Here is a 24,597-nt window from a genome sequence, read left to right as displayed (position 1 = left end):
AATTAAATTAAATTTAAATTTAAATTTAAATTTAAATACTTCTGGCTTTAAATGGTTCCAGACCATGAGTTATCATGTTAACCTGCTCCCTCTCCTGTGAAGTTGAAAGAAGAGGGACTCCAAGCTGTTGTAAACAGCCATGCACCCCTCCACCTCCTCCCCGTGGGGCTCCCCAGTCCTTGATCCTCTCGCTTCCCCTATCACAGCTGTGTCCACTGCTAACTCCTGCAGAAAACTTGCCACCTCCTGGAACAGACCCAGGAGAGCCATGGAAAACGTTCTCTGGTCATCCCCACTGTGCGAGCAAGACATGGTTGTATTCTCCTCTCTAGTGCAGGGCATGCTGGAGTATGAGAGCCTGCAGGGCATTTCCGGCCTGAAGCCCACCGGCTTCCGGAAGCGGTCCTCCAGCATAGATGACACGGACGCCTACACGATGACCTCCGTCCTGCAGCAGCTGAGCTACTTCTACAGCACCATGTGCCAGAATGGCCTGGACCCTGAGGTGGTGAGGCAGGCCGTGAAACAGCTCTTCTTCTTGATTGGGGCCGTCACCCTGAACAGCCTCTTCCTGCGCAAAGACATGTGCTCCTGCAGAAAAGGGATGCAGATCAGGTAAAACCCATAAGCCTCCACCCACACCCAGAGGCAGCTGGGAAGAATGCCCTTAATGTCTGGGGCCACACCCTGCCCCCTCCACGTGAGCTGCGCTACTGGGGTAGGGGTGTGCAAGAGGACTCTTGGAAACTTGGGGAGGTCTGCGGTTGGGTGGTAGCCCTACCCCCCGGTCATCACTCTGCACCAGGCTAGCTTGGCACTCAGGCCCAGGGCCTTCCTTTGGTGGTTAAAGACTAGAAACTAGTAATTGTATATTTTAAATCCTGGCACTGGGTGCTTATCAGACACTCAACAGGCATTTACTGACTGCCATCTCTGTGACTCGCACTGTTGGCAGCTTAGGACACTGGAAATGAAGGAAAGAGCAGCTAGATCCCTGCCCTCCAGAACCTCAAAATAGCCAAATAACCATTCAAGGCAATTATGGTGAAGTCACAAACAAGGATGCAGAGAAGAGAGATCGTGGTGGACAGACAAGGGAGGCCCAAGAGCTATGCACTGAGTGATCCAACAGGGAGAAGAACATTCCAGGCAGGGGAAATGAGGCAGGCAAAGGCACAGAGGGAGAGCTGAATGAGGAGCCCCCCCTCAGGCTCTAGGAGGAAGCTCTGTCTAGATTCAGCGGAGGTTTGTTTGGGGAGCAACAGGACCAATGTCCTGAGGACATGGGAGACACAGTTTTGAGGTGTGTCAACTTTTCCTGATCTCTTAGTTGAGGAAACACAAACCCTGAGCTCTTGTTAGAGTTAGTGCTATCACGTGACTAGAAATAGGGTATATAGTTAAGATTTCTATGATTTGCCCAGGGATTTGATACATGTATGTGGCATGAGAATCTGAGATCGTGCTGATGACAGTGATGTCAGGGTAGGGGGCAAAGGAAGCATCTTGAGCCAAGAAGTAAATAAGGCATCTATTAAACCGTGTTAGCATTAATGAAACTTGAACTTGGACATTCCCACAAACCAGGCTGGCAGATTCCCATGACACCAGGTTGTGGTTTTCAGATAAGAAAGAGTATTCTGAAGGGCTTTGTGGATCTTCTTCTCTTCCTTGGGAAAGGAAAAGGTTCTATTTATTTCACAAGCTCCAGGCAGAAGTCCTGTGGGCCTCTGAGGTAGGATTCAACCCTATTTAGAGGAAACTCATAAACCTAAACGTGTCATTAGAGCCCTGGCTAAGCAATTCTCTTTCCTTCTGTGGGTTCTCCACGAGTGAGGACAGTCATGAGCAAGACACGTGCACCTGTGACAGCTGCTCAGAGGATAGGCCACATCTGTCCCCATCAGTGCTCAGTGCTTTCTTGGTTCACCGGTTGACAGCGGCCATCTGAGAAGTACTTCCCTTATGGTGCGGTGCTCTGAGGAGCACATGCATTTCACGGAGGCTCATTTATTCAGGTATTTATTAAGCTCCTGCCATGAGCAAGGCGCATGAGGATTTGAGGCAGCTTTACAATGAAAACACAAGCCACAAAATAATAAAACCTGAATACAAGTAGAAGATCAAGATCATAGGGGAAAAATCATAAACATTGGATAGAGTCACTTGAAAACTGTTTCTGGGCTTCCTGGCTGACAGGACAAAAAGCCAAACATGGTCAGCTCTCTGGTCTCATGAGTATGGTAAGCCAGGTGTTCCCAGGGAAGAGGTAAAGATTTTCCCAATTATTTTTTTGTTCCTAGTCATGAGTTATAAAAAATGAGATTTCACATGGAACTTTATCCCATAGTCTCTGCAGTAGCATTTTTGCAGCGAGTTTCGCTGTGGCTGCTTTGTCCAGTGATCGTTGGTGAAAGCCTCCGCAGGGCATGTGGAGACAGACAGTTCCGTCAGGAACCAGAGTAACGTGCCCAAGGACTATACGGCTTGCTGGACTAAGGCAACTGGGGAAGAACATGAAAGGCATTGGTTTGGGTCTGAAAGCACAGGCAGAATTTCAGCAGACCCAGGCTTAGAGGAATGAGCACAAGCTTCATGATGGAAAACTGCTGGTGGGGCATTAATAGCTCCCTTCAAATGGTGGGCCAGGTTGGTTACATCAAGAAAGTGGAACACCAGCATGAGCAACGCACGCGTCAGTCTCTCAGTGGTCGTAGCCACCACAGACTTTTTTTTTTCCAGAAGGCTTTAAACTCTGAATTCAAGTGCTTCAATAGCTGTTAGGACTATTCAGCTTACATATCTCATCGTAGAGGAGCTTATTTAAGGAATCTGTGCCCTTCATCTAAGTTGTTGAGTTTATGTGCATAGAGCTACGAATAATATTTCCTTATCATTTTACTTTCTGCAGAATTTGGAGTGATATCCCCCCACTTCCATTCCTGAATTGGTGATCTCTGTCTTCTCTTTTTATCTTGATCTGTCTTGCCAGAGGTTGTTTATCAATTTTACTGATCCTTTCAAATAACCAGCTTTGGCTTTCATTGATTTTTCTCTTTTTTAATAATTTTAATTGATTTCTATTACTGTCTTTATTATATCATTCCTTCTGCTTGCTTTGGATTTATTTTGCTCTTCTTTTTCTTGTTTCTTAAGGTAGAAGCATTGGTTATTGACTTTGAGACCTCTTTTCTAACATAAGCATTTAATGCCAAAAATTTCTCTTTAAGCACTAACTTTATCCCACAAATTCCGAGATGTTGTTTTTCATTTTTGTTGAATTGAAAATAGCTTCTAATTTCCTTGGAGTCTTACTCTTTGACCTGTGGACTACTTAGAAGTATGTTGTTCAGGGGCATCTGGGTGGCCCAGTCAGTTAAGCCTCTGCCTTCAGCCCAGGTCATGATCTCGGGGTCCTGGGATCAAGCCCTGTGTGTCTATTCTCTCTCTCCCTCTCCCCCTCCCTTCCATTCACGATCTCTCTATCCTCCTCTCTCAACAAATAAATAAAATCTAAAAAAAAAAAAAAAAATGTATGTTGTTTCATTTACAAGCTTTCAGAGACTTTCTTGCTCCCTTTCTGTTACTGACTTTTGGTTTAATTCCATATGATCAAAAAATGTACTGTCAGTCACACCCTTGGAAACAGAAGATAGAATGATTATTGCCCATGGCCGAGGAGAGAGAGGAAGAGGGAGGCGTTGTTCCATGGATATAGAGTTTCAGGTATTCAGGTATTCAGGTTCTATTCTATGCTGGGCCGGGAGCCTGCTTAAAACACTCTCTCTCCCTCTCCTTCTGCCCCTCCCCCTTCTGAAAAATTTATCTGCTGTGTTTTTACTCTATCTTTGTATTTTTTAGTGTTCTAGGAATTACAGAATATATACTTAATTTTCAGTCTATTTCGTTAGTTATTTCTAAGTAGGCTCCATGCCCAACATGGGGCTTGAACTTACCACCCTGAGATCAAGACCTGAGGGAAATCAAGATTCAGATGCTTAACTGACTGAGCCACGCAGGTGCCCCTTTTAGTCTATTTAGAATCATTATCTTGACCATGTCAAGTGGAATATAAGATGCTTACCATCACATAGGCCCCTTTCCCCTTTATGTTATAGTTGTCTTATGTATTGTATCTACAGACATCAAAAACTCTGCCAGATAATGTTATAATTTTCATTTTAAACCAGCTAACATATTATAAGAAACTCAATAGAAGAACTGTCTATTACATTTGCCCACATGTTTACTCCGTTTCTGTTACTCCTTCATCCCTAATGTTCCAAGTCTTATTTTTTCCCCCAAATCTCATTTTGATACCCTTTCCTTTCTGCGTGAAGGCATTCTTTCGGTCGTCCTTGCACAGCAAGTTCAGTGCCAATACTTAGTTTTCTTTCACCTGAAAATGTCTTCATTTCACTTTCATTCCTGAAGTATATTTTGGTGGGATATAGAATTTTTGTTTGCATTCCATTTATTTCATCACTTTAAAAATGTGAAACATTTTTCCATGGTTTCTGATGAGAAATGCAAGGATATTTGAATTACTGTTTCCCTACAAGTAATGCACAGTTTTTCTCAGATTGCGTTCAAGATTTTTTTGGTCTTTGATTTTCCACAGTTTAATTAGCATGTGTCTGGGTTGGATTTCTTTGAGTTTAACTTCTTTGAGATTCCCTGAGCTTTTTGAATCTGTAGGCTTGCACATCTCACTAAATCTGGGACCTTCTCAGTCATTTCTTTCCTTTTTTTTTTTTTTTAAGATTTTATTTTTTTTTATTTGAAAGAGTCAGAGAAAGCAAAAGAGCAGCAGAGGAGAGGGAGAGAGAGAAGCAGGCTCCCCACTGAGCAGGAAGCCCTATGTGGAACTCGATCCCAGGACCCTGGGATCATGACCTGAGCTGAAGGCAGATGCTTAACCAACTGAGGCACCCAGGTGCCCCCTTTTCAGTCATTTCTTCAAATATTTTGTCTGCATCATAATTTCTCCTTTCCCCTGGAACTTCAATAACATGAATGCTAAGCTTTTCATTATGGTCCCACGGGTGCCTAAAGTTGTTTATTTATTTTCCCTCTGTATTCATTCTTTAGATCAAATCCTCTCTCTTGACTGACTGTTTCCTCTGGCATCTCTATTCTGCTGTTGAACCCATTAAAATAATTCTTTTATTTTTGTTATTATATTTTTCAGTTGCAAAGTTTTCGTTTGGTTTTTCTTTGTATCATCCTTTTCTTTTCTGAGATTTTCTGTTGTTTCATTTATTTCAAGATAGTTTGTCTTTACTTTTTGGAGCATTTTTATGATAGCTACTTTAAAGTCTCTGTGTCATTTCAGAATTGACATCTGTTGATTTTCTTGTTTGATGCAAATTGAGACTTTCTTGGTTCTTCATATGCCAAGTAATTTTGAATCATATCCTGGACACTTCTAGTATTGTACTATGAGACTTTGGGTCTTTCAGTCTTATGGAGAATGTTGATATTTTTATCAGATAACCCATTTGAGTTCAGACTGTGAGTTCTGACCATCGTTTGTGGCTTGTGACCCCTGTGTCAGTTCTCAAAGCCTTTGTTATGCTGTTTGGTTCTGTCTCACGGTTGACATGCCATGGTCAGTCTGAAACTTGGGTGGTGCTCTGTCCCATTGTGTAGTCCTCAAAGCCTATGTGTGCTGTTGAGGGTCAGATTCATGCATGGGCCCAAGGCTGCACCAAGGAGTTCACAAACAACTTTAAAGGGTTGTTTTCCCAAGCTCCTCCATCTCCAAAACACTCCTGATACTTTCCAGATCCCCGAAAATCCCCTTTGGTCCTCCAGACAGAAAACTGAGGGTTTACTTAACTCACTGTGTGGTGTACTTGCTACAAATGTCTTCATCTGGGGCTAAGTGGTGGCAGAAATGAACAATGGGGGTTCACCCCATTCTCTTGAACCACAGTTGTTCCATTTGGAGAAGGTTATCCTCCCTCAGAGTTTTAGCTTCCTACTGGACCCCATTGCCGCACTGCTACCACAATGAAATTGTTTGAGGCTTAAGCACAAAAGAAGAAGGAAAAGTAGAAAGAAGCAAAACAGAGGACCTCTGTCCTCTCTAAAGAGCTTTAAGACACCTCTTTTCGGCTCCTCAACACAGACCTAGAGGCCTCTGACTGGAAGACTTTATTGCCATCAGTACCCACTGCTGAGTTTCAGGTTCCTTTGAGGTCAAGCTAATGAATAGTAGACAGAAAAAACTAGTAAATTCACTATTTGTCAATACTTCAAATCCTGGTCTTCGTCCCCAACCTACCCAGTACTATTTACTTTCCAGAGTCCTCAAATAGCTGCTTCAGGCATTCCATCAAGCTTTTACAGCTGCATTCATGGGGGGGGGGGGGGGAGGGCAAAGTGGAGTATGTTCTTGCTTAGAACCAGAACTCCACCACTGATTTTTCCCCTTTTCTAAAAACCTGATGAATAATCAACATACGGTGTTGTATTAGTTTCAGGTATACAAAAGCATGATTCAGCAATTCTGTACATCACTCAGTGCTCATCAGGATAAGTGTGCTCATAATTCCCTTTATCTATTTCACCCATCCACCCACCCTTTTCCCTTCTGGCAACCACCAGTTTGTTCTCTGTATTTAAGAATCTGTTTTTTTGTTTCTTTTCCCCTTTGTCTTGTTTCTTAAGTTTCACATGTGAATGAAATCATACGTTACTGGTCTTTCTTCAACAGACTTATTTTACTCAGCCTTATACCCTCTAGGTCAGTCCATGTTATTGCAAATGGCAAGACCTCATTCTTTTTTATGGCTGAGTAGTAGTCCATTGTATAGCTACACCACACCTTCTTCATCCATTCATCTATTGATAGACACCTGGGTTGCTTCCATGTCTTGACTATTATAAATAATGCTACAATAAACATAAGGGTACATATATCTTTTTGAATTAGCGTTTTCATTGTCTTAGGGTATAATTACTGGATTATGTTCCACCACTGATTTTTTAGTGGGAGAATTAACATGTTCGACATCCATATTAAGGAAGGACTGTGGCAGGATTAAGTAGGGTGAATTAGAAGGGATAAGATGGGAGGCGCAATAGGAATCTATTGTAATAAGAACTCAAACTAGTGGAACAAAATTGCCAATGCAAAAAAGGCGGGAAACCAGTACAAGAAATGGTATCTCACACTCATTACATCCCTATGGAATATATCGATTCAGCATTATTGCCCCAGTGTTTTAGTCAAAGAGAAGACCCACGTAGGGAGTTGCTAATTTAGAAGGCCCAAGCTAGGAATGCCCTTAGAGATCACCTGGTTCAACACTCTTTTTTTTTTTTTTAAAGATTGTATTTATTTATTTGACAGACAGAGATCACAAGTAGGCAGAGAGGCAAGCAGAGAGAGAGAGGAGGAAGCAGGCTCCCTGCTGAGCAGAGAGCCCGATGCGGGGCTTGATCCCAGGACCCTGGGAACATGACCTGAGCTGAAGGCAGAGGCTTTAACCCACTGAGCCACCCAGGCGCCCCATCAACACTCATTTTTTTAAAGGTTTATTTATTTAAGTAATCTCCACACCCAACATGGAACTTGAACCCATGATCCCGGGATCAAGAGTTGCACGCTCTTTCAGCGAAGCCAGCCAGGTGCCCCCAAAATTCAATTTTTAAAAACAACTTCATTGATAGATAATTTACATATTGTAAATTTTATCTATTCTGTAAACTATATTCATATAGTTCAATGGGTTTTGGTATATTTACAGAGTTGTACAATCACCATAATGTAATTTTAAAAATTTCCTTCACTCTAAAAAGAATTCTTATACCCATTAGCACCAGCATTCTCATCCACTACCATATCCCACCTCCATAGTCCCCTCTCCCTCAAGCGAGGCAAGCACAAATATATTTTCTTTCTCTATAGGTTTGCTTGTTCTGGACACTTTTATAAATGGAATCATTAAATGTGTTGTCTTTTGTGACTGGCTTCTTTCCGTTAGCATAATGTTCTCAAAGTTCATCCATGTGGTAGCATGTATCAATACCTCATTCCTTTTAATTACTGAGTAATATCCCACTGTGTGGACATACCACAATTTGTGTATCCATCAGTTGGTGGACATTTTGTGTTGTTTTCATTTTTTGGCTACACTGCAGTGAACATGTATGCACGATATTTTATGTGAACATGCTCTCAGTTCTCTTGAGTATATATCCAAGAGTGGAATTGCTGGGTCATATGGCAGTTCTATGTTTAACACTTTGGGGAACTGTCAACCTGTTTTCCTTAGCAGCTCTACCATTTTACATTCCCACTAGCAATATATGGGGGTTCTCAACACTCTCACTTACCCATAGAGGTTGAATAACTTTCCAAGCTCACAAAGTAGACTGGTAGGACTAAAACCCATACCTCTTACCTTATAAACTTATGATAATTAGTGACAGAAACAAGAATAAAAACCCCAGTTGACCAAATGAAAGCCTTCTACCAATTGAAAATTTTCTGCCAACTTAGGAAAAGAAAGCAGTTTTTTATACCAAGGTAAGGTCTTCAAATATCCTATGATTTTTTCCTTTAGTAGATTTTCAAATCCATTATGAAGGTTATTTTAATAGATCACTTTATAAATTATTGCAGTCACCACTTTTTGCTCAGATTTCCCCCAAAGTTTAGAGCTGCCATGGCCCTCACCCCAGACCATCAAGATCCTTAGAACCACGGATCACGAGAGCTGATTATTTGGTCCAACCCCCTCATGTTACAAATGAAGAAACGGCTGGACCATGGTCCTAAAGCTCTTGGTGAACTCAGATGCCCTCTCAGGACACACTGGGGGATTTGGCATCCTCCCCTGAAGTGTTCTCAACAGATCACCCACTATTCACTGTTTCTCTGGCTTTTACTCCAGGTGCAACATCAGCTACTTAGAAGAATGGCTTAAAGATAAGAATTTGCAGAACAGCTTGGCCAAGGAAACTTTGGAACCTCTCTCTCAGGCAGCCTGGTTGCTTCAGGTCAAGAAGACCACAGACAGTGATGCCAAGGAGATCTATGAACGCTGTACCTCACTGTCTGCTGTGCAGGTGACCAGGCTTGCTGAGTGTGTCCCTGATCTTCAAAAACAGATTTTTGTGATTGGTGTCACCCTTTCTGGCTTAGCCTGCCACAGGGTGTGTCTGAGTCTCTGTGTGCTCTTTGGGGTGCACACATATCTCCAAGGACCACCCTCTTATCTAATAAGCATTTATTTAATACTAACTTAGGACTTAAAAACAGAAAAGTAACTATGTAACTAAGATACATTCCCTGCCCTCTGAACTCACAGATGTGTATGTATGGGGGGAGGGGAGGGTTAGGGAAGGAGGCCAGAGCACATGGTTCTTAAAGTCACTTTACAGTACCGAAGAACTACATGTGGTTCCCAACAGTTCCCAAACCATCAGAATCGTTGTTTCGTGGACAGACTTGTCGTTTTTCATGGTCTAACACCATCTTATGTGCTATTTGCAGATCATAAAGATCCTTAATTCATACACACCTATAGATGACTTTGAGAAAAGAGTGACTCCATCTTTTGTTCGTAAAGTACAGGTAAGATCCTTAAGGATGTACCTTTTAATTTTCAGTATAAGAAATTGAGGGGACATCTGGGTGGCTCAGTCAGTTAAATGTCCAACTCTTGATCTCAGCTCAGGTCTTGATCTGAGTGTTGTGAGTTCAGGCCCCACATTGGGTCCACACTGGGCATGGAGTCTAAGTTAAATGAATGAATGAATAATTGAATATTGAATATTGAATTAATGTTATAGAAATCTAAGATTAAAGCACATTTACCAAACATGCAAACAAAAGGCACCTAACAAAAGCAGCAGGAATGGAAAAAGATGCGGTGTATATATACAATGGAATACTATGCAGCCATCAAAAAACCAAACTCTTGCCATTTGCAACAATGTGGATGGAACTAGAGGGTATTATGCTAAGCAAAATAAGTAAATCAGAGAAAGACAATTATCATGATCTCTCTGATATGAGGAATTTGAGAGGCAGAGCGGGGCGTCATGGGGGGAAAGGGAGGGAAAAATGAAAGATGGGACCAGGGAGAGAGATAAACCATAAGAAACTCTTAATCTCAGGAAACAAACTGAGAGTTGCTGGAGGGGAGAGGAGTGGAAGGGATGGGATGGCTGGTGATGGACATTGGGGAGGGTATGTGCTATGGTGAGTGCTGTGAATTGTGTAAGACTAATGATTCACAGACCTGTTCCCATGAAGCAAATAATACATGATATGTTAATAATAATAAAAAATTTTTTTAAGGCAGCAGGAATTTTCCCTGCCAAATACCCATTTTATTTTTTAATTTTTGAATTTTTAAAAATTTTATTTTAAAATATTTAATTTATTTATTTGAGAGAACACAAGCAGGGGGAGCAGCAGAGAGAGAGGGAGAAGGAGGCTCCCCACTAAACAGGAAGCCCAATGCGGGGCTCGATCCCAGGACCCTGTGTTCATGACCTGAGCTGAAGGCAGACGCTTAACCAACTGAGGCACCCAGGCCCATTTTAGCCTCTAAAACCATGTTTCACCTGCTGTGTTCCTTCAACATGTCTTGTTTATTATCAGTCTTCTTATCAGTACTGTGCAAGGGAGCAGAGGCTGAATGGAAACATGTATACCCATTTTTCTTGTTTGAATCCCTAAAGTTTCTTCCCCAATCAACTAAGGTATCAATTCTCAAAGTTTGATTCAAGGATCCTGTAGGTTCTTGAGACACTTTCAGAGGATCTGCAAAGGCTTCCTTTTTCCGAGTACATATGTGTGAAGCAGACTTTTCTTTCTCTACTTCAGCCTCTACTTTCCTCTACTTTCAACCTCTATCCACTGTAGGTTGAATGCAGAAGCGGACATGAGAGATTTTACCTATCATATTAAGTCAGACATTAAAAAGATTTACAAAAATATAAAACAATACAAGTTCCTACTAATTTTTTTGTTTTAAAAAATAGTTACTTTTCAACAAATGTTTACATGTATTGGGTTTGTTCTTGTTACTCTAATGAATTAATATTTTAAACTGTTGTTTTAATTACTAATATAGTAAATATCAATAGTTCTACCCATATGTACAAAACTCTTTGGGGTCTTCAGTAATCTTTAAAGAGTATAAAGGGGTCTTGAGATAAAAAAGTTTACAAACTACTGAACTATAAAAAAGGATAACTGTTAGAAAGATTTAATACTTCATATCTACTCATGTTTGGGCTTAGAATTATGCCACAAGAATGGATAAGAATAGAAAACAGATCCATTTACAGTCAGTCCATCCTGTGGGAAATTAACTTCTGAGGTGAAACAGAGCACGTAAGTAAATATTCATGAGAGCTGATTGGAAATCCTGCATAGACCATTTCACCACGGGATTGTGTTGTTAAAAGGTTTTTTTGTGCATTCCCTCACATGATTTTGAAAGGAGCTTTTTATCGACGGTGAATTTGTGTTTTCCTCACTCTAGGCTTCTAGACAATCATAAAGCAGAATGCACTGGTTTCTTTATTCATTTTTCCTCTGGTTTTAATTTCAGGCTCTCCTAAATAACCGGGCGGATTCATCCCAGCTGATGTTGGATACAAAATATCTCTTTCAAGTTACATTTCCTTTTACCCCCTCTCCGCATGCTCTGGAAATGATCCAGATCCCCAGCAGTTTTAAGCTAGGTTTTCTCAATAGGTTATAGCAGGAGAACAGAGAGTAAATGTACCTTTCCCTCAGAAGCTAAATGAAGAGCAAATATGAGGGATGTGGTTTATTATTGGAACTGGAAATGCTTTGGAATGTGATGTAAGGAAGAACATACGAATTCTCCAAGATGGGCCACATCTTCTCTTGCTCCCGGTGATGGTGTCACCACTGTCATTCTGTAAGAGTTAACACACACTAGCTGGGTTTGGAAAGGCCACGTCTACCTTCAGAAGCACAGCCAGCTTTTACGGGGATTCCTGGAAGTCCGGTATTTTCTAGATCTGTCTTGGGACAGGGCTCCCCTGCCCAGAGGGCATAGGATCCGGGAGCACCGTGTCTCCTAAGTTTTCTAATGTTTTTGTGAGGCCCAGGTACATTTATGAAGCCACAGGTGGGGTCCAGGGCTGAGTCCTCCAGTAAATAATCCCATTTGGCCACAGATCCTGTCAAAAGTCCTCTGACCCCAGGCCTCCTGCCCCGGGGTGGGGGGGTTGGAGTTCATTCACTTTTTATTAAAAATGTTCCTGCATGCAAAAACATTTATAATTCCAGGTTCCTCTAGTTTTTAAGAGAATATTCAATCTGAAATGAATCATATGAAGTATTTTATGTATATATACTAAAACGAATCTATTAGTAAAATTAATTCATGCCCATTTATCATCTCTTCTGAAAGAAGAGATTTTCTTTAACTTTTATCTGCCAGTACACTTGCCATACTTTCTTATTGTTCATACAACGTTTTTAAAAACTAAGCTTAAAAGGCAACTTAAATGATTTTCTCTATCCTTTCAGCATTCAAATATGTTCTTAAATTTTCCCATAAAAATAACTGAAGAATTATGTCAGTTCCTCCTTGGGAGAAACCAGCATTTCCCAAGTTTTGTGGAAACGGACTATCCCTTGTCGCCCCCTCCCTCCTGCCACCTCCCCCAAACCTTTTCTTTCCTTCCATTCAGAGCACACAATGTCATTTGACCAGCCCTGCTAGCCTATGGCCAGTGGCCCCAGTGCTCCTGGGCGCCATTCCGAGGATCCCAGCCGGCCCCCTGCTTCTGACAGACTCCCAGGCTGTGGCTGTGATTCTCTAACACGGACATATATCTTAGGGGTGGAAGTAATACATGATGATGAAACAATGTCACCCTGATATGTAATGATGTCTTTTCATATTATAAATGATTTAGTTCATTTAGATACATTGTGTAGGAAGAAATGAAAAGTAGAACTTTTAAGTATTTTAATCAATAAAATAAATTACCAAATGAATTGGGTCAGGTTTGGGTTTTTTTGTTGTTTTTTTTATTTTTTATTTATTTATTTATTTATTTATTTTTTGAGTAGGCTCCACACCCAGCTTGGGGCCCAAACTCACAACCCTGAGATCAAGACCTGAGGTGAGGCTGAGTTGAGAGTCAGACGCTTACGGGACTGAGCCACCCAGGCGTCCCGGGTCAGGTTCTTTCAATTGCTAGGAGACTACATTTTTCTTAGGTGCACAAGGTTTGTGCCTTTCTTTAAGGATTGTATACTTGAAGATGCTGATATCTTTTTATGGATTCATAATACCCTGTAAAATATATATAAACGTTTTTAGAGGGAAAGCAAATATGCCCTAAATCCTGGCTCAGGCTGTCTCCATGGGCTCCCAGATGGTGAGGGAATGAGGGGCCATTGGCAGACACTTGGCTGGGTTTCTGACCAGCACCTGTGCCCTTCTCTGTGCCCTTTCTCTGCTCCTCATCACCCTTCCCTTTCAGTTCCCATAGGTCAGGGTTCATGCCTGTTTTGCAACACTCCCCCTGGGCTATCGGCCGCTGACAGTGCCCATCTCCCTTGCTACCCTGGGAGCTCCTGGAGAGCAGGTCCACATCTTACTCTTCCCCGCGCTCACGTTAATGCTGGCAAGATGGGACAGAGCTGCAGGAGCAAGGTCCTAGTAGAGGGCAGGACTGGGGGTCAGCCTTGGGAAGGAGCAGATCTTGTCTGGGAACAAGACAAGGGGGCCTGCAGGGGCTGAGAAATATATGTATGGGGGAGCGGAAGGGCACACCTTCTACCTCTCCATCCATCCCACAAATCTGATGGTGGGCAGAACTTCCAAGATGAAGAGGAGCTGGTGGGATGAGGACCAAGCAGGCGGAAGTTGCTGATGACAGTTGGGGCGAATGTTAGCATGGCTCAGTGGAGCAGAGCGTGCATTCATGAGGCTCCAGCCTGCCAAGGCCGCCTCCTGCAGAGGTCAGAGAACTGAGCTCAAGAAGCCTGTCAGCAGAAGTTCCGAGGGCATCTGCTGTGGATGGGCAGAAGGTTGCCATGGGCAGTGAGTGCCCGTGGGAAGGGACAAAGCCTCTGAGCCAAGACGCCCAGATAAGGAGATTAGAGGTACAGCTTCTGCTTTCTCACCTTCACTTTGGAGCTGCAACTCTGACTTCTCAGCTGGGCCCTCTGAGTGCTGACTCTGTGGAAGGTAGGTATGTGCTAACCGTATATTAGCATACTCAGGTTTTCCTGCACGCTCACGTACGTGTTCTATGTGCACACACCAAAGTGCTGACTGGGCGCTCATGAAGAGGGAGCTCAGGTGAACGGCGGTAGTGGTAGGTAATCTGCATCTTCTAATTGTTCTACGACCCATATGTGTTTCTTTTGAAATAATAGAAAGGTGTTTTGTTTTAAAAATATGTTTAGTGTTGGCATCGGGGGGAGAAAACCAGGCATCTGTAAAGTCATACAATCAGCTTTAAAAATTGATCCAGCTAACACTTTACATGTCAATATAAGCCTCAGAATGCAGCTTATGGAAGAGGAAGAGTGTTGTTGTTGTTGTTTTATTTTTATTTTTATTTATTTTTTTAAAGTTTTTTTTTAAAGATTTTATTTATTTATTTGACAGACAGAGATCACAAGTAGGCAGAGAGGCAGGCAGAGAGAGAGAGGGGGAAGCAGGCTGCCTGCTGAGCAGAGAGCCCGATGCGGGGCTTGATCCCATGACCCTGGGATCATGACCTGAGCCGAAGGCAGAGGCTTAACCCACTGAGCCACCCAGGCGCCCCTGTTGTTGTTTTTTTAAAGATTTATTCATTTTCAGGCACCTGCCTGGCTCCATCGGCTAAGCATCTACCTTTGACTGGGGTAGTGATCTCAGGATAATGGGATTGAGGCCCTCATCGGGCTCTCTGCTCAGTGACGAGCCTGCTTCTCTCTCTGCCTCTGCCTGCCGCTCTGCCTACCTGTGATCTCTGTCTGTCAAATAAATAAAATATTTTAAGGGGCACCTGGGTGGGTCAGTCAGTTAAGCATCTGCCTTTGTCCCAGGTCATGATCCCAGAGTCCTGGCATCAAGCCCCACATCGGGTTCCCTGCTTAGTGAGGAGACTGCTGCTCCCTCTGCCTCTTTCTGTCACTCCCTCTGCTTGTGCTCTCTCTCTCTCTGTCAAATAAATAAATAAAATCTTCTAAAAAATCTTTTTAAAAATTTATTTATTTTAGCAAGAACATGTGGGCACATGAGCCATGGGGAGGAGCAGCGGGGAGGAGGCACAGAGGGAGAGAGAGAGAAAGAGAATCCCAAGCAGCCCCACTCCCTCAGCGTCCCCACCTGCTGAGCTTGGAGCTCTTTACTGGGTTGGATCCCAAGACCCTGAAACCATGTCCTGAGCCAAAATCAAGAGTTGGTTGAGCAACCAACCAAGCCACCCAGGTGCTCCTGGAATAGAAAGATGTTTTGATACAAACATCATATAGTCATAAGTCTGTGAGATTTATCTACATTGTCATGTGTGTCAAAAGTTTATTCTTTTTATTACACATCACAAGTTATCTTGCCTGTTGATGAACATTTGGGTTTTTCCAGTTTGGAGTTATTGTGAATAAAGCTGCTATGAAATTACTTTTTCTTTTCTTTTTTTTTTTTTTTCTTCGAGAATATAAGTATTTGTTTCTGATGAATATACATCTAGGAGTAGAAGTGCCAGCTCACAGGTTATATATGTGTGTAGCTTTAGTAGGTCCTAGCAACCAGTTTTCCAAAGTGGACATACCAATTTATACTTCCGTCGACAAGGAAAGGGGTCCACTTCACCACACCTTGCCCACACTTCAAATTGTCAGTCTTTGCATTTTAGGTATTCCAGTGGGTAAGGAGTGGTATAGCAGTGTGGTTCTCATTTACATTTCTTAGATGACTAATGATATTGAGCATTATATGTTTATTGAGCATATGAATGTCTGCATTTGTGAAGTGTCTGTTCAGAGTCTTGTATTTAAAAAATAATTTTTAATGAGATAATGCACATAACATAAAACTCAGCATTTTATTTATTTTAAAATTTTATTTATTTTAGAGGGATTGAGAAAGGGGGCACACAGTGGGGAGGGTCAGAAGGAGAGGGACAGAGAATCTCAAGTAGACTCCCTACTGAGCACGGAGTCGGATGTGGGGCTCGATTCCACCACCCTGAGATCAGGACCTGAGCTGAAATCAAAAGTCAGATGCTTGGAGCGCCTGGGTGGCTCAGTGGGTTGAGCCGCTGCCTTCGGCTTGGGTCATGATCTCAGTGTCCTGGGATCGAGTCCCGCATCGGGCTCTCTGCTCAGCAGGGAGCCTGCTTCCCTCTCTCTCTCTCTCTGCCTGCCTGTCTATTTGTGATCTCTCTCTGTCAAATAAATTAAAAAAATCTTAAAAAAAAAAAAGATGCTTAACTGACTGAGCCACCCAGACACCCCAAAGCTTAGCATTTTAAAGCATACATTTCAGTGGTTTTTAGTATATACACAATGATACACATTATCTAATTCTACAGCACTTCCATCACCCCAGACAAGAAACGCCATACCCACTAGGCAGTCACACCCCATTCTCCCCTTCTCCTACTTACAGGCAACCTTTCACATACCTTCCGTCTATACAGATTTGCCTATCCTGGACATTTCATAGAAACTGAGTGGCAGTTAGTGGCCTTTTGTGTCTGACTTATTTCACTTAGCATAATGGGTCCAAGGTTCATCCATGTTGTAGTATGGATCAGAATTTCATTCTTTTCTATTGTCAGATAACATTCTACTATATGGATATACCACATTTTGTTTACCCATTTATCGGTTGACAGATTTGAGTTGTTTCCACTTTGAGCTTAAATGCTGCTATAAACATTCATGTGTAAGTTTTCATGTGACCATGTATTTTCAGTTATCATGGGCATATGTACCTAGGAGTGGATTTGCTGGGTCATACGGTGACTACTCTGTTCAACCCTTTATGTAACTGCCAACCAGTTTTCCTCAGCAGCCTCACCATTTTACATTCCCAGCAGCAAAGCATGCGGGGCTGTTTTGCCCATTTTCAACTGGGTCAGTGAAGCATTATTCTAAAAGTAAAAACTGGAGATACCCTATATATCCAATAATAACAGGTTGGTTTAATAAATCATGATACTACATGGTATAGAGTAATATTAAAGCTATTACCAAAAAACAGATCTGTAAGGACTAACAGAATAAATTAGATAAAAAAAGCAAATAGCTAATAGCCTTATTTGTGTAACTCACAAGCTTTATCTATGGTGTCAAAAAAGTCTAGAAGAATATGCAGCAATTCTAAATATGGGGGAGAGAACACAGAACAAGTCGTAGGGACTTTCACTCCTGACTTTCTGTCTTTGGTCTGCACTCTTTTATTTTTATTTATTTTTTAAGATTTTATTTACTTATTTAACAGAAAGAAACACAGTGAGAGAGGGAACACAAGCAGGGGGAGAGGGAGAAGCAGGCTTCCTGCAGAGCATGGAGCCCAATACCGGGCTTGATCCACGACCCTGGGATCATGGCCTGAGCCAAAGGCAGACACTTAACCAACTGAGCCCCCCCAGGTGCCCCGAGGTCTGAACTCTTAAAAATAAATATGAGGTGGTGGATTTTTTGGGTAATTTTTAAATTATTTATTTAGATGAAACATAGCAAGGAAATTTTGTGTTTGGCTTGGGCTTAGGGGAAGGTCTGAGAAGTTCTGTGGACTACTGCAGAACAACTTCATGCCAAGGCTTGTTAAAATGGGACATTTTTATCTTGTCGAAATGCTCAGTGAAGCATTTTTTCTAGCTGTTAAAAGCTCCCTCATTATAAAAAGGATTATTGACAATAAGGATAGTAGAATGCACTACGGTTAAATCTGGCCATGATATAAATGCTAAATGGAAAACATCAATATATAAAAAATATAAAATCTACTCTTGCATATGCCAAAATATGGACCAGGAGTCTTTCTGGGCAGTGGAATTATAGGTGATTGTCTTCTTCCTTATGCCTTTTTGATTTTTCCAGACTCACAATGCCCATGTATAATATTTATAGTTTTCAATACTGTAATATATCAAATTTAGTTTGTAGCTTGCCCATGCTTAACCAATCAGATCCAAAATGCTAGCCATGTGAAATGATTTAAGGTTGATATGTCTCAAAGCTTGTGGTCTCCATGAGAAAATGATGTTTTCTAAGAATACGCAATGGCACATGTAGACAAAAACACTAGTAAGCAAACTACTAAAGTTCAAAATTATGTATTGCATACAATTCTGATTTTTTTTAAAGTGTAAACATATGTTTATGAAAACACTAGAAGAAAACAAAATGTTAACAGCAATCAGTTTGTTAGTACAGGGCATGCATGTGATTAATTTTCCTTATTCCTGTCCTTCTGTTTCCAGCTCTAATAAACATGTATAGCCTTATCATTTGAAAAAGTTTAAAATTCAGTCTGGGAAGGAGAACAGTGTCTCTCCCCAGATTTGGAATATTGGCATTTTCTTTCCTTCCCTTTTTCTTGCTCTCTCGCAACTCCTGGCCATCCTGGGATTCCTTCTCCACTCAGTTCCCACAGTTCCTCTCATCTTCCATTCCCCCAGCTCTGTCCAGAGCTCATTTCCTCTTCCCCAGATCACGATAACAACCTCTTACCCTAGTTGATTTTCCTGCTGTGCATTCTCTCTCTGACCTACTTCTGGAAGCGCAAATGCTGGAATGATCCGCTTGAATGACGTTGCTCCCTTGTTGAAAAATCCATGGCTCACGTTCCTAATGCTATTACTTGGAGTCCTCAGCATGACCTTGGGACTGGCAGGCCTGGGCGGTGGGGGACAGCATTACTGCGTCCTTGCCAAAGGCTAGACTCCAGGGGGCAGCCTTCTTTAACTCATATTTTATGAAAAGGCAGAGCACCCTGACTGTGCCAGCTTCACGAGAAGGGCTGTGGAGTCCCGCTACACACAGATTCGGGCTCCAGTGCTGACCTCGAACTTACTTAATCCTGAGGTATTTCCTCAGCTATGACACGGATATCTGCTTCCTTCCTGGGGTGGCTGTGAGCAGTCAGGGCCAAGCGCTCCGTGGTGGTCGGTAGCTGGTTCTCTTCTGATCTCTCAACCTTAGGGGATGGCCCTCTCCTTCTCTGTCACATAGAGATCTCAAGAACTACTACCAGCTGCCCCTTTGTTGTAGGAGTCCACCCCAGTTCATTCTCCCCATTCTTCCTCCAGTCCCAGGGTGAACCCTGCATGGCAGACATTTCCCCTTTGAGGTGTCCCCACTGCCACCTGCCCTACAAATACATTCCTCTCAAATTTGGCTCTGTTGAAATATTCAGACCAGTGGCCCCAAACCTCCTTATACTCAGGGGGTCATTTCTTTGAGCCTGGATGTGGTCCACTCTTTGAAACACCTATTAAATAGGCTCAGCTGTGATGGTTGTTCCCTGCCCCCTTAACCTCCTCGTCCTCATCTCCAGCAGTGACACCGCAACACCTAGCCTCCCAAACAGAAACCCAGGAGGCTTCATAGACCTCTCCCTCTCCTTATCCCCTCACGCCAGCAAGTCTAGCTCCTTCTTCTCAAGCATGGTCCGAATCCATCCTACACCATTGCTTTATGTAAGGCCTTCATCGCGTTCTGCCTTTAATGTGGCCATAGGCTCACTTCTGCTTTTCCCACATCTCCAGCCTCATCCCTTGCCCCTCTTCCCGCTGCTGCTGCTGCTGCTGCTCCCACAGCCACTCACAGGGCAGCTTCCCATCTCTGGAGCACCTACTATATTCCAGCCTTGAGCTAAGCTTTATGCACTGCCTTTCATAAATCCCCTAGTGATTTCTCCTGTTACGGTAGATGTTAAGATCCCCATTTGATTGATTAGCAAAGATCCACAGAAGTGGGGCCAGGATCTGTACAGCCAGAGCCAGCACCCTCAGCCACCAGATGGTTTTGCTTCTGTGTTTGCCCTCCCTTCAGTGGCCTGGACCTGTCAGTTGACTTCTGGATGGACAAACAGGGGCCCTGGGGCTGTAGCTGTCCAGTGTTTAATAAATGGGATGTGTCCCTTGCAGAGAACCAATACGTTTACTCAGCCTTGGGGTATTGGTTGAAATCAGGTTCTACCACTTTCTGACTCTCGTCTTCCCTCCCAAAGTTTACCTTTAGGGGAAGAATTTTTTTTTTAAGTTTTAAATTATAATATCCATTATAATGACATTTTCCACTGTGGAGCCCCACAGGATTAATACTGGGCTGCAAAAATCAATTGTGTCGGTGTCTGTAAACTGCCGAAACAGCCAGTTAAATGGTAACCCCAGAAAACCTATTCTGATGCTTTCTTACTGATTAAATAAACGAGCTGGTGTTGACCCAGTGTGTTGTAATAAATCAAAGGTTATAAATTGACTGCATATACTTTATCCCACATGTAGAAGTCTGAGCAACCATCATGATCAAAGGAAGACGCGGTTTAAAAAACTGTTTCTGTTGGCTTTTCTCCTGCACAAACGTCCCTTTCTCTCTCTCTCTCTTTTTCAGCTTCATTTTGGATTAAAAATGTGCGATCAGACCTTTCTCGTTAATGTATTTGGCTCCTGCGATAAATGTTTCAAACAACGGGCTCTGAGACCAGTTTTCAAGAAATCTCAACAGCTCAGCTACTGTTCAACATGTGCAGAAATTGTAAGTGCCACTTTAAAAAAAATTCAGGTAGTTATCTTGTTTTAAAATGATGGCTAATATCAGGGTCCTGTGACAGATGAGTCACCATCCCATGGGTTTATTCACACAGACATTTTGAACACACTTGGGCTGAATGAGGCAGCATAGCGTAGGGGTTTCAAGGTGTGGACCCTCTGACCTCTGGAGTTCAAATCCTAGTTATGTTCCTTGCTGGTCTTGGTGCCAACAGATTTCAACTGACTTAGGAGGTCAATTTTCAAATATGTAAAATAGGAACAATAACATCTATCTCATAGGGCTTTGTGAGAATTCAGTGAGTTCATTTGATAAGGCATTTAAAACAGTACCCAGCAGAGGCCATGCTCAATGAATGTTTTAGCTATTACTACTTTTTTAGGGCTAATGCTTTTTGCTTTTGCTTTCTGTCTGCTTGACAACCAACCAAGCTAAAATAGACTCTGGCAAACAAACAGCCTGAAAGTGCCTCTCCGAAAGCCATGATCCAGCTTTCCAGCTCTGTTGAAGACTGGACCCTCCAGGGCCTCTGTAGTAAGCAAAATTAAGTTCAAGGAAATGTGCTCCTTAGGCCTAAGATTTCAGTGAGGGCCAGGGACTGAATATAAATCCTAACATTTTTCAAAGAACATAAATCAGTCCTCACTAGAGGTGGCTATGCACAGGCTTTTCACATCTTTGTAGCAAAATGCCCATAGCATGGCGGAAGCCCTTGAAATTAGCCCTGAGGGGATGTGCAGAGCGGCGCTCAGTAACACAGCTCAGCAGAGCCCCCAGCTGGTCAAAGGTGGTAAAGTACTCTTCTCCAAAATCCCAATGGGAAACGCCTCATTATCAACACAGTTTTAAAACCATCTGTCAAAGAGAGGAAAGAGGATTTTTACATTTTATCCAACTGAAGAGGAAAACGCAGTATTCATCCTCTTGGTCCCACTGTAACCCCTGACAGTAATTACATTTAAAAAATTATTCTCGTAAAGTTAACAGCAAGTAAACAGCCCAGAGAGACACACAGGCTTTGGTACAGCGTCATAATCGTGACATCACAAGATTCAGGCTCAGTGTAACGGGCTTCTATCCGCAGCGCACTGTGTTCTAAACGTGGCTCTGCACGTCATCAGACTGATGACATTCGGTTCTTAAAATAAGCCTGCTTTCCGGGGCCCTGCCATCCTGGAGCAATGCTATTTATTAATCTCAGCTCTTTTTAAAATCTTTTTAAAACAGTTTCTTCTGTGGATACTGGGAGCCCAGAGTCCCTGTTGTCACATCCTGTAGCATCAAACATTCTCCCCAGGGCAGAGGCTCCGTCTGGAGAGCTGTTCCAGGAAACTGTCACAGGCTATCTCCACAAGCACTTGGGGGTTCCCAAATATTCAGACACCCTCTTGTGGCTGAGGAGACATCCAAAGACTGACAGTTAATTTTCACCTGGGTGTTTGCGTTTGTGTAGCGCCCCTCGCCCCGGACCTTTTCATGAATAGGGGAAACGCTGTAACTCCACTCCTGCTGAAATGTAGAGGACCTCAACTTTTCTGATCTCCTTCTTCCTTACTTAGAAAAAGGAGTTAAAACCAAAGTACAGAAAGGCACTTTGCAAACTTTGGCATCTGTAAAGAAGTCACATGACCTTATCTCTAGATGGTAGGACCTCTAGAATGGAGGATGTTTGGGGTTTGTTTTACAGAGAGGACCTCCAGAGAAGGGCATACCCCAGTGTGAAGATCCGCTCACTCCAGGTCACAGGCAGGCAGACCTCGAGCAGGCACACATCCCAGGATGGGCCACAAGGGGTCACTGAGGAGGTGATGAGAGGATGCTGTTTTGCTAGGCCTGAGGTGACCCTGCTGAGAAGTGCCTCCCATGACCTAGTGTCTCGTTTGAATTACTTCAGGCAAATTGCTCAAGTGTATCAGGGAGCCTTAATAATAATGAGCAAACAGTTTGTGTCAGGCACAGCTCTGAACGCGCTGCGTGGTCACCCCGATGAGGCCTTTCTGGGGAGGTGTTAGCCATTCACAGTTAAGGAGCCTGAGACACAGAGAAGTTAATCACCTGAGGCCACACAACACAACCAGGGTTTATCCTCAGGCAGTATGACCTAGATGGGACTGGTGCTATCTTAAACTTTTGCTCTACAAACTCTGAAGCACAGGTCATATTTTTGCTTTTATAAGTAGTTGCATGTATCTAAAGCATTTATATTTATATATTGACATTTTATATTTGTTTCATTTTAATTATATATTTTACATATTCTGTTTTATACATCCACTTCATAAACTAACATTAACTGAGGACATACCATACACCAGTTACTATGCTAAATACTGAGGATAAATGATGAATAAACCTACACTGATGGAAAGGGAAAGGGGAGCTAGCTGGCAGTTAATACGCACCTGCTATGATGAAGAAGTCTGCTAAGAGGTTCAATCACATTATCTTACTTAATTCTTGTAACAGCCCGATGAAGTAGATTTTTCAGATAAGGAAACTGAGGAGCTCAGAATCTAACCTCCTAGACCACCATGTATAGATGAATACAGATTACTTCCAACTTTTCTTTGATAAAGAGCTGCCCCGGACAACAAGTTGAGGCTAGATTGTTCAGGGAGTGAGGGGCGAGGATAGCCCCCAAAATCCTGATTGGGAATGTTTGCTCTGGAATTTGCAACCTTAAATTAGCCTTCTCATTTTGCCCACACACATACACACACACACATACACACTAGGTCATGGACAGAGGAAAAGGGAGAAGCCATGGTTTGGATCCTCCCCACTGAAGTCCAGAAGGCAGGTACCCCGATGAAGCCACATGAAGCCACATTTCCTCCGTCCAAATTCTGCCTTCACCTCTTTCTCAAAGTGTGACTCAAGCAGATCATCTAACCTGTGCCTCCATGTCCTCGTTTGTAAAATGGGGACAACAGTATCCATTCAGGGTGATCACTGCAATTTATTAATGTAAAGTGCTTGGAACAGTGCCTGGCACTGCCGGGGACTGGGAAAAAGAGATGCTTGAGCCTGCCATGACGTCACTAAATTCGCGTCCTTGAGAGAACCCTAGCAACCTTTCATTCTGGGGTGGAGGAAGCTGCCTCAGAAGGGACATATCTGAGATCACGGAGTGTGGGTCCAAACACCCGGGTCTGGGCCCCTGTATACTAACCCGGCTCTGCCAGCACCTCCTTTTGCTGACCCCAGGCCAGGGACTTAATTCCCTGTGTGAAGAGAGGAAAAGCAAAACCAAGAGTGCGCTTCCTAATGCCGCAAAGCCTCTACAGCTTCTCAGAAGCCAGATTTCGCTTTATTTTTGCATATTTAAGTCAATAAAGGAAGAAAGTTTCGGATTCGTTGTGGGGGAGCACCAGAGGCACCCAGGTGAGGCCGGTATCAGTGTATGAGTGGTGCGGGCTGGGCCTCGTCCGGCACTCCTCGCTCAGCCACTCTGCAGGCAGCAGCCACTGGGCAGCCTATCAAGTCCCACTAAGGGGAGACCGGTGCCGGGGATGGGGAGGGTAGGAAGGCCGTGTCAGCGTGACTTTACCGGCTCCCAGGAGCCAGGCAGTCCTGGGTTGGAATCCCAGTTTGGTCCTTCACCAGGTGCGTGTCCTCCGGCAAGTCACGTTACCATCACTGAGCCTCGGTTTTCCCACCGGTAAAATGGGCACGATACTCCCGGCTCCGGGGTGGTGTGCGCAGCAGCACCACCGAGGGCATCGCCCTGGGCACAGCGCCAGCGCGCGGCAGGTGCCAGGGCGGGGGGGAGGCGCGGAGGGGGCGCCGGTGCCCTCCTGTGCGGCGGGCGGAGGGGGGGAGTCGGCCGCCGCAGCCCGGCTCGCAGCAGCCGCGTCAGC

General features: G+C 43.3%; 1 protein-coding gene across 1 annotated transcript in view; it reads left to right on the top strand.

Moving 5' to 3' along the window:
* Nucleotides 1–13,007, top strand: part of MYO5C (myosin VC) — a gene marked incomplete at its 5' end in the record, with an annotated part of 81,998 nt that extends 68,991 nt beyond the window's left edge. Inside the window, 4 exons of the mRNA XM_080809728.1 lie at nt 333–615; nt 8,907–9,081; nt 9,509–9,589; nt 11,583–13,007. Of these exons, the coding sequence (XP_080665854.1) occupies nt 333–615; nt 8,907–9,081; nt 9,509–9,589; nt 11,583–11,735 (692 nt within the window). The 3' untranslated portion in view covers nt 11,736–13,007. The remainder of the gene's footprint in view (nt 1–332; nt 616–8,906; nt 9,082–9,508; nt 9,590–11,582) is intronic.
* Nucleotides 13,008–24,597: the final 11,590 nt, after the last annotated feature.

The sequence above is a fragment of the Martes martes genome, assembly GCF_963455335.1.
Source record: "Martes martes genome assembly, chromosome: 7".
In the NCBI taxonomy this organism is placed as follows: Eukaryota; Metazoa; Chordata; class Mammalia; order Carnivora; family Mustelidae; genus Martes; species Martes martes.
The sequence above is the reverse complement of the archived record's forward strand: the minus strand, read 5'-3'. Positions and strand labels throughout refer to the sequence as shown.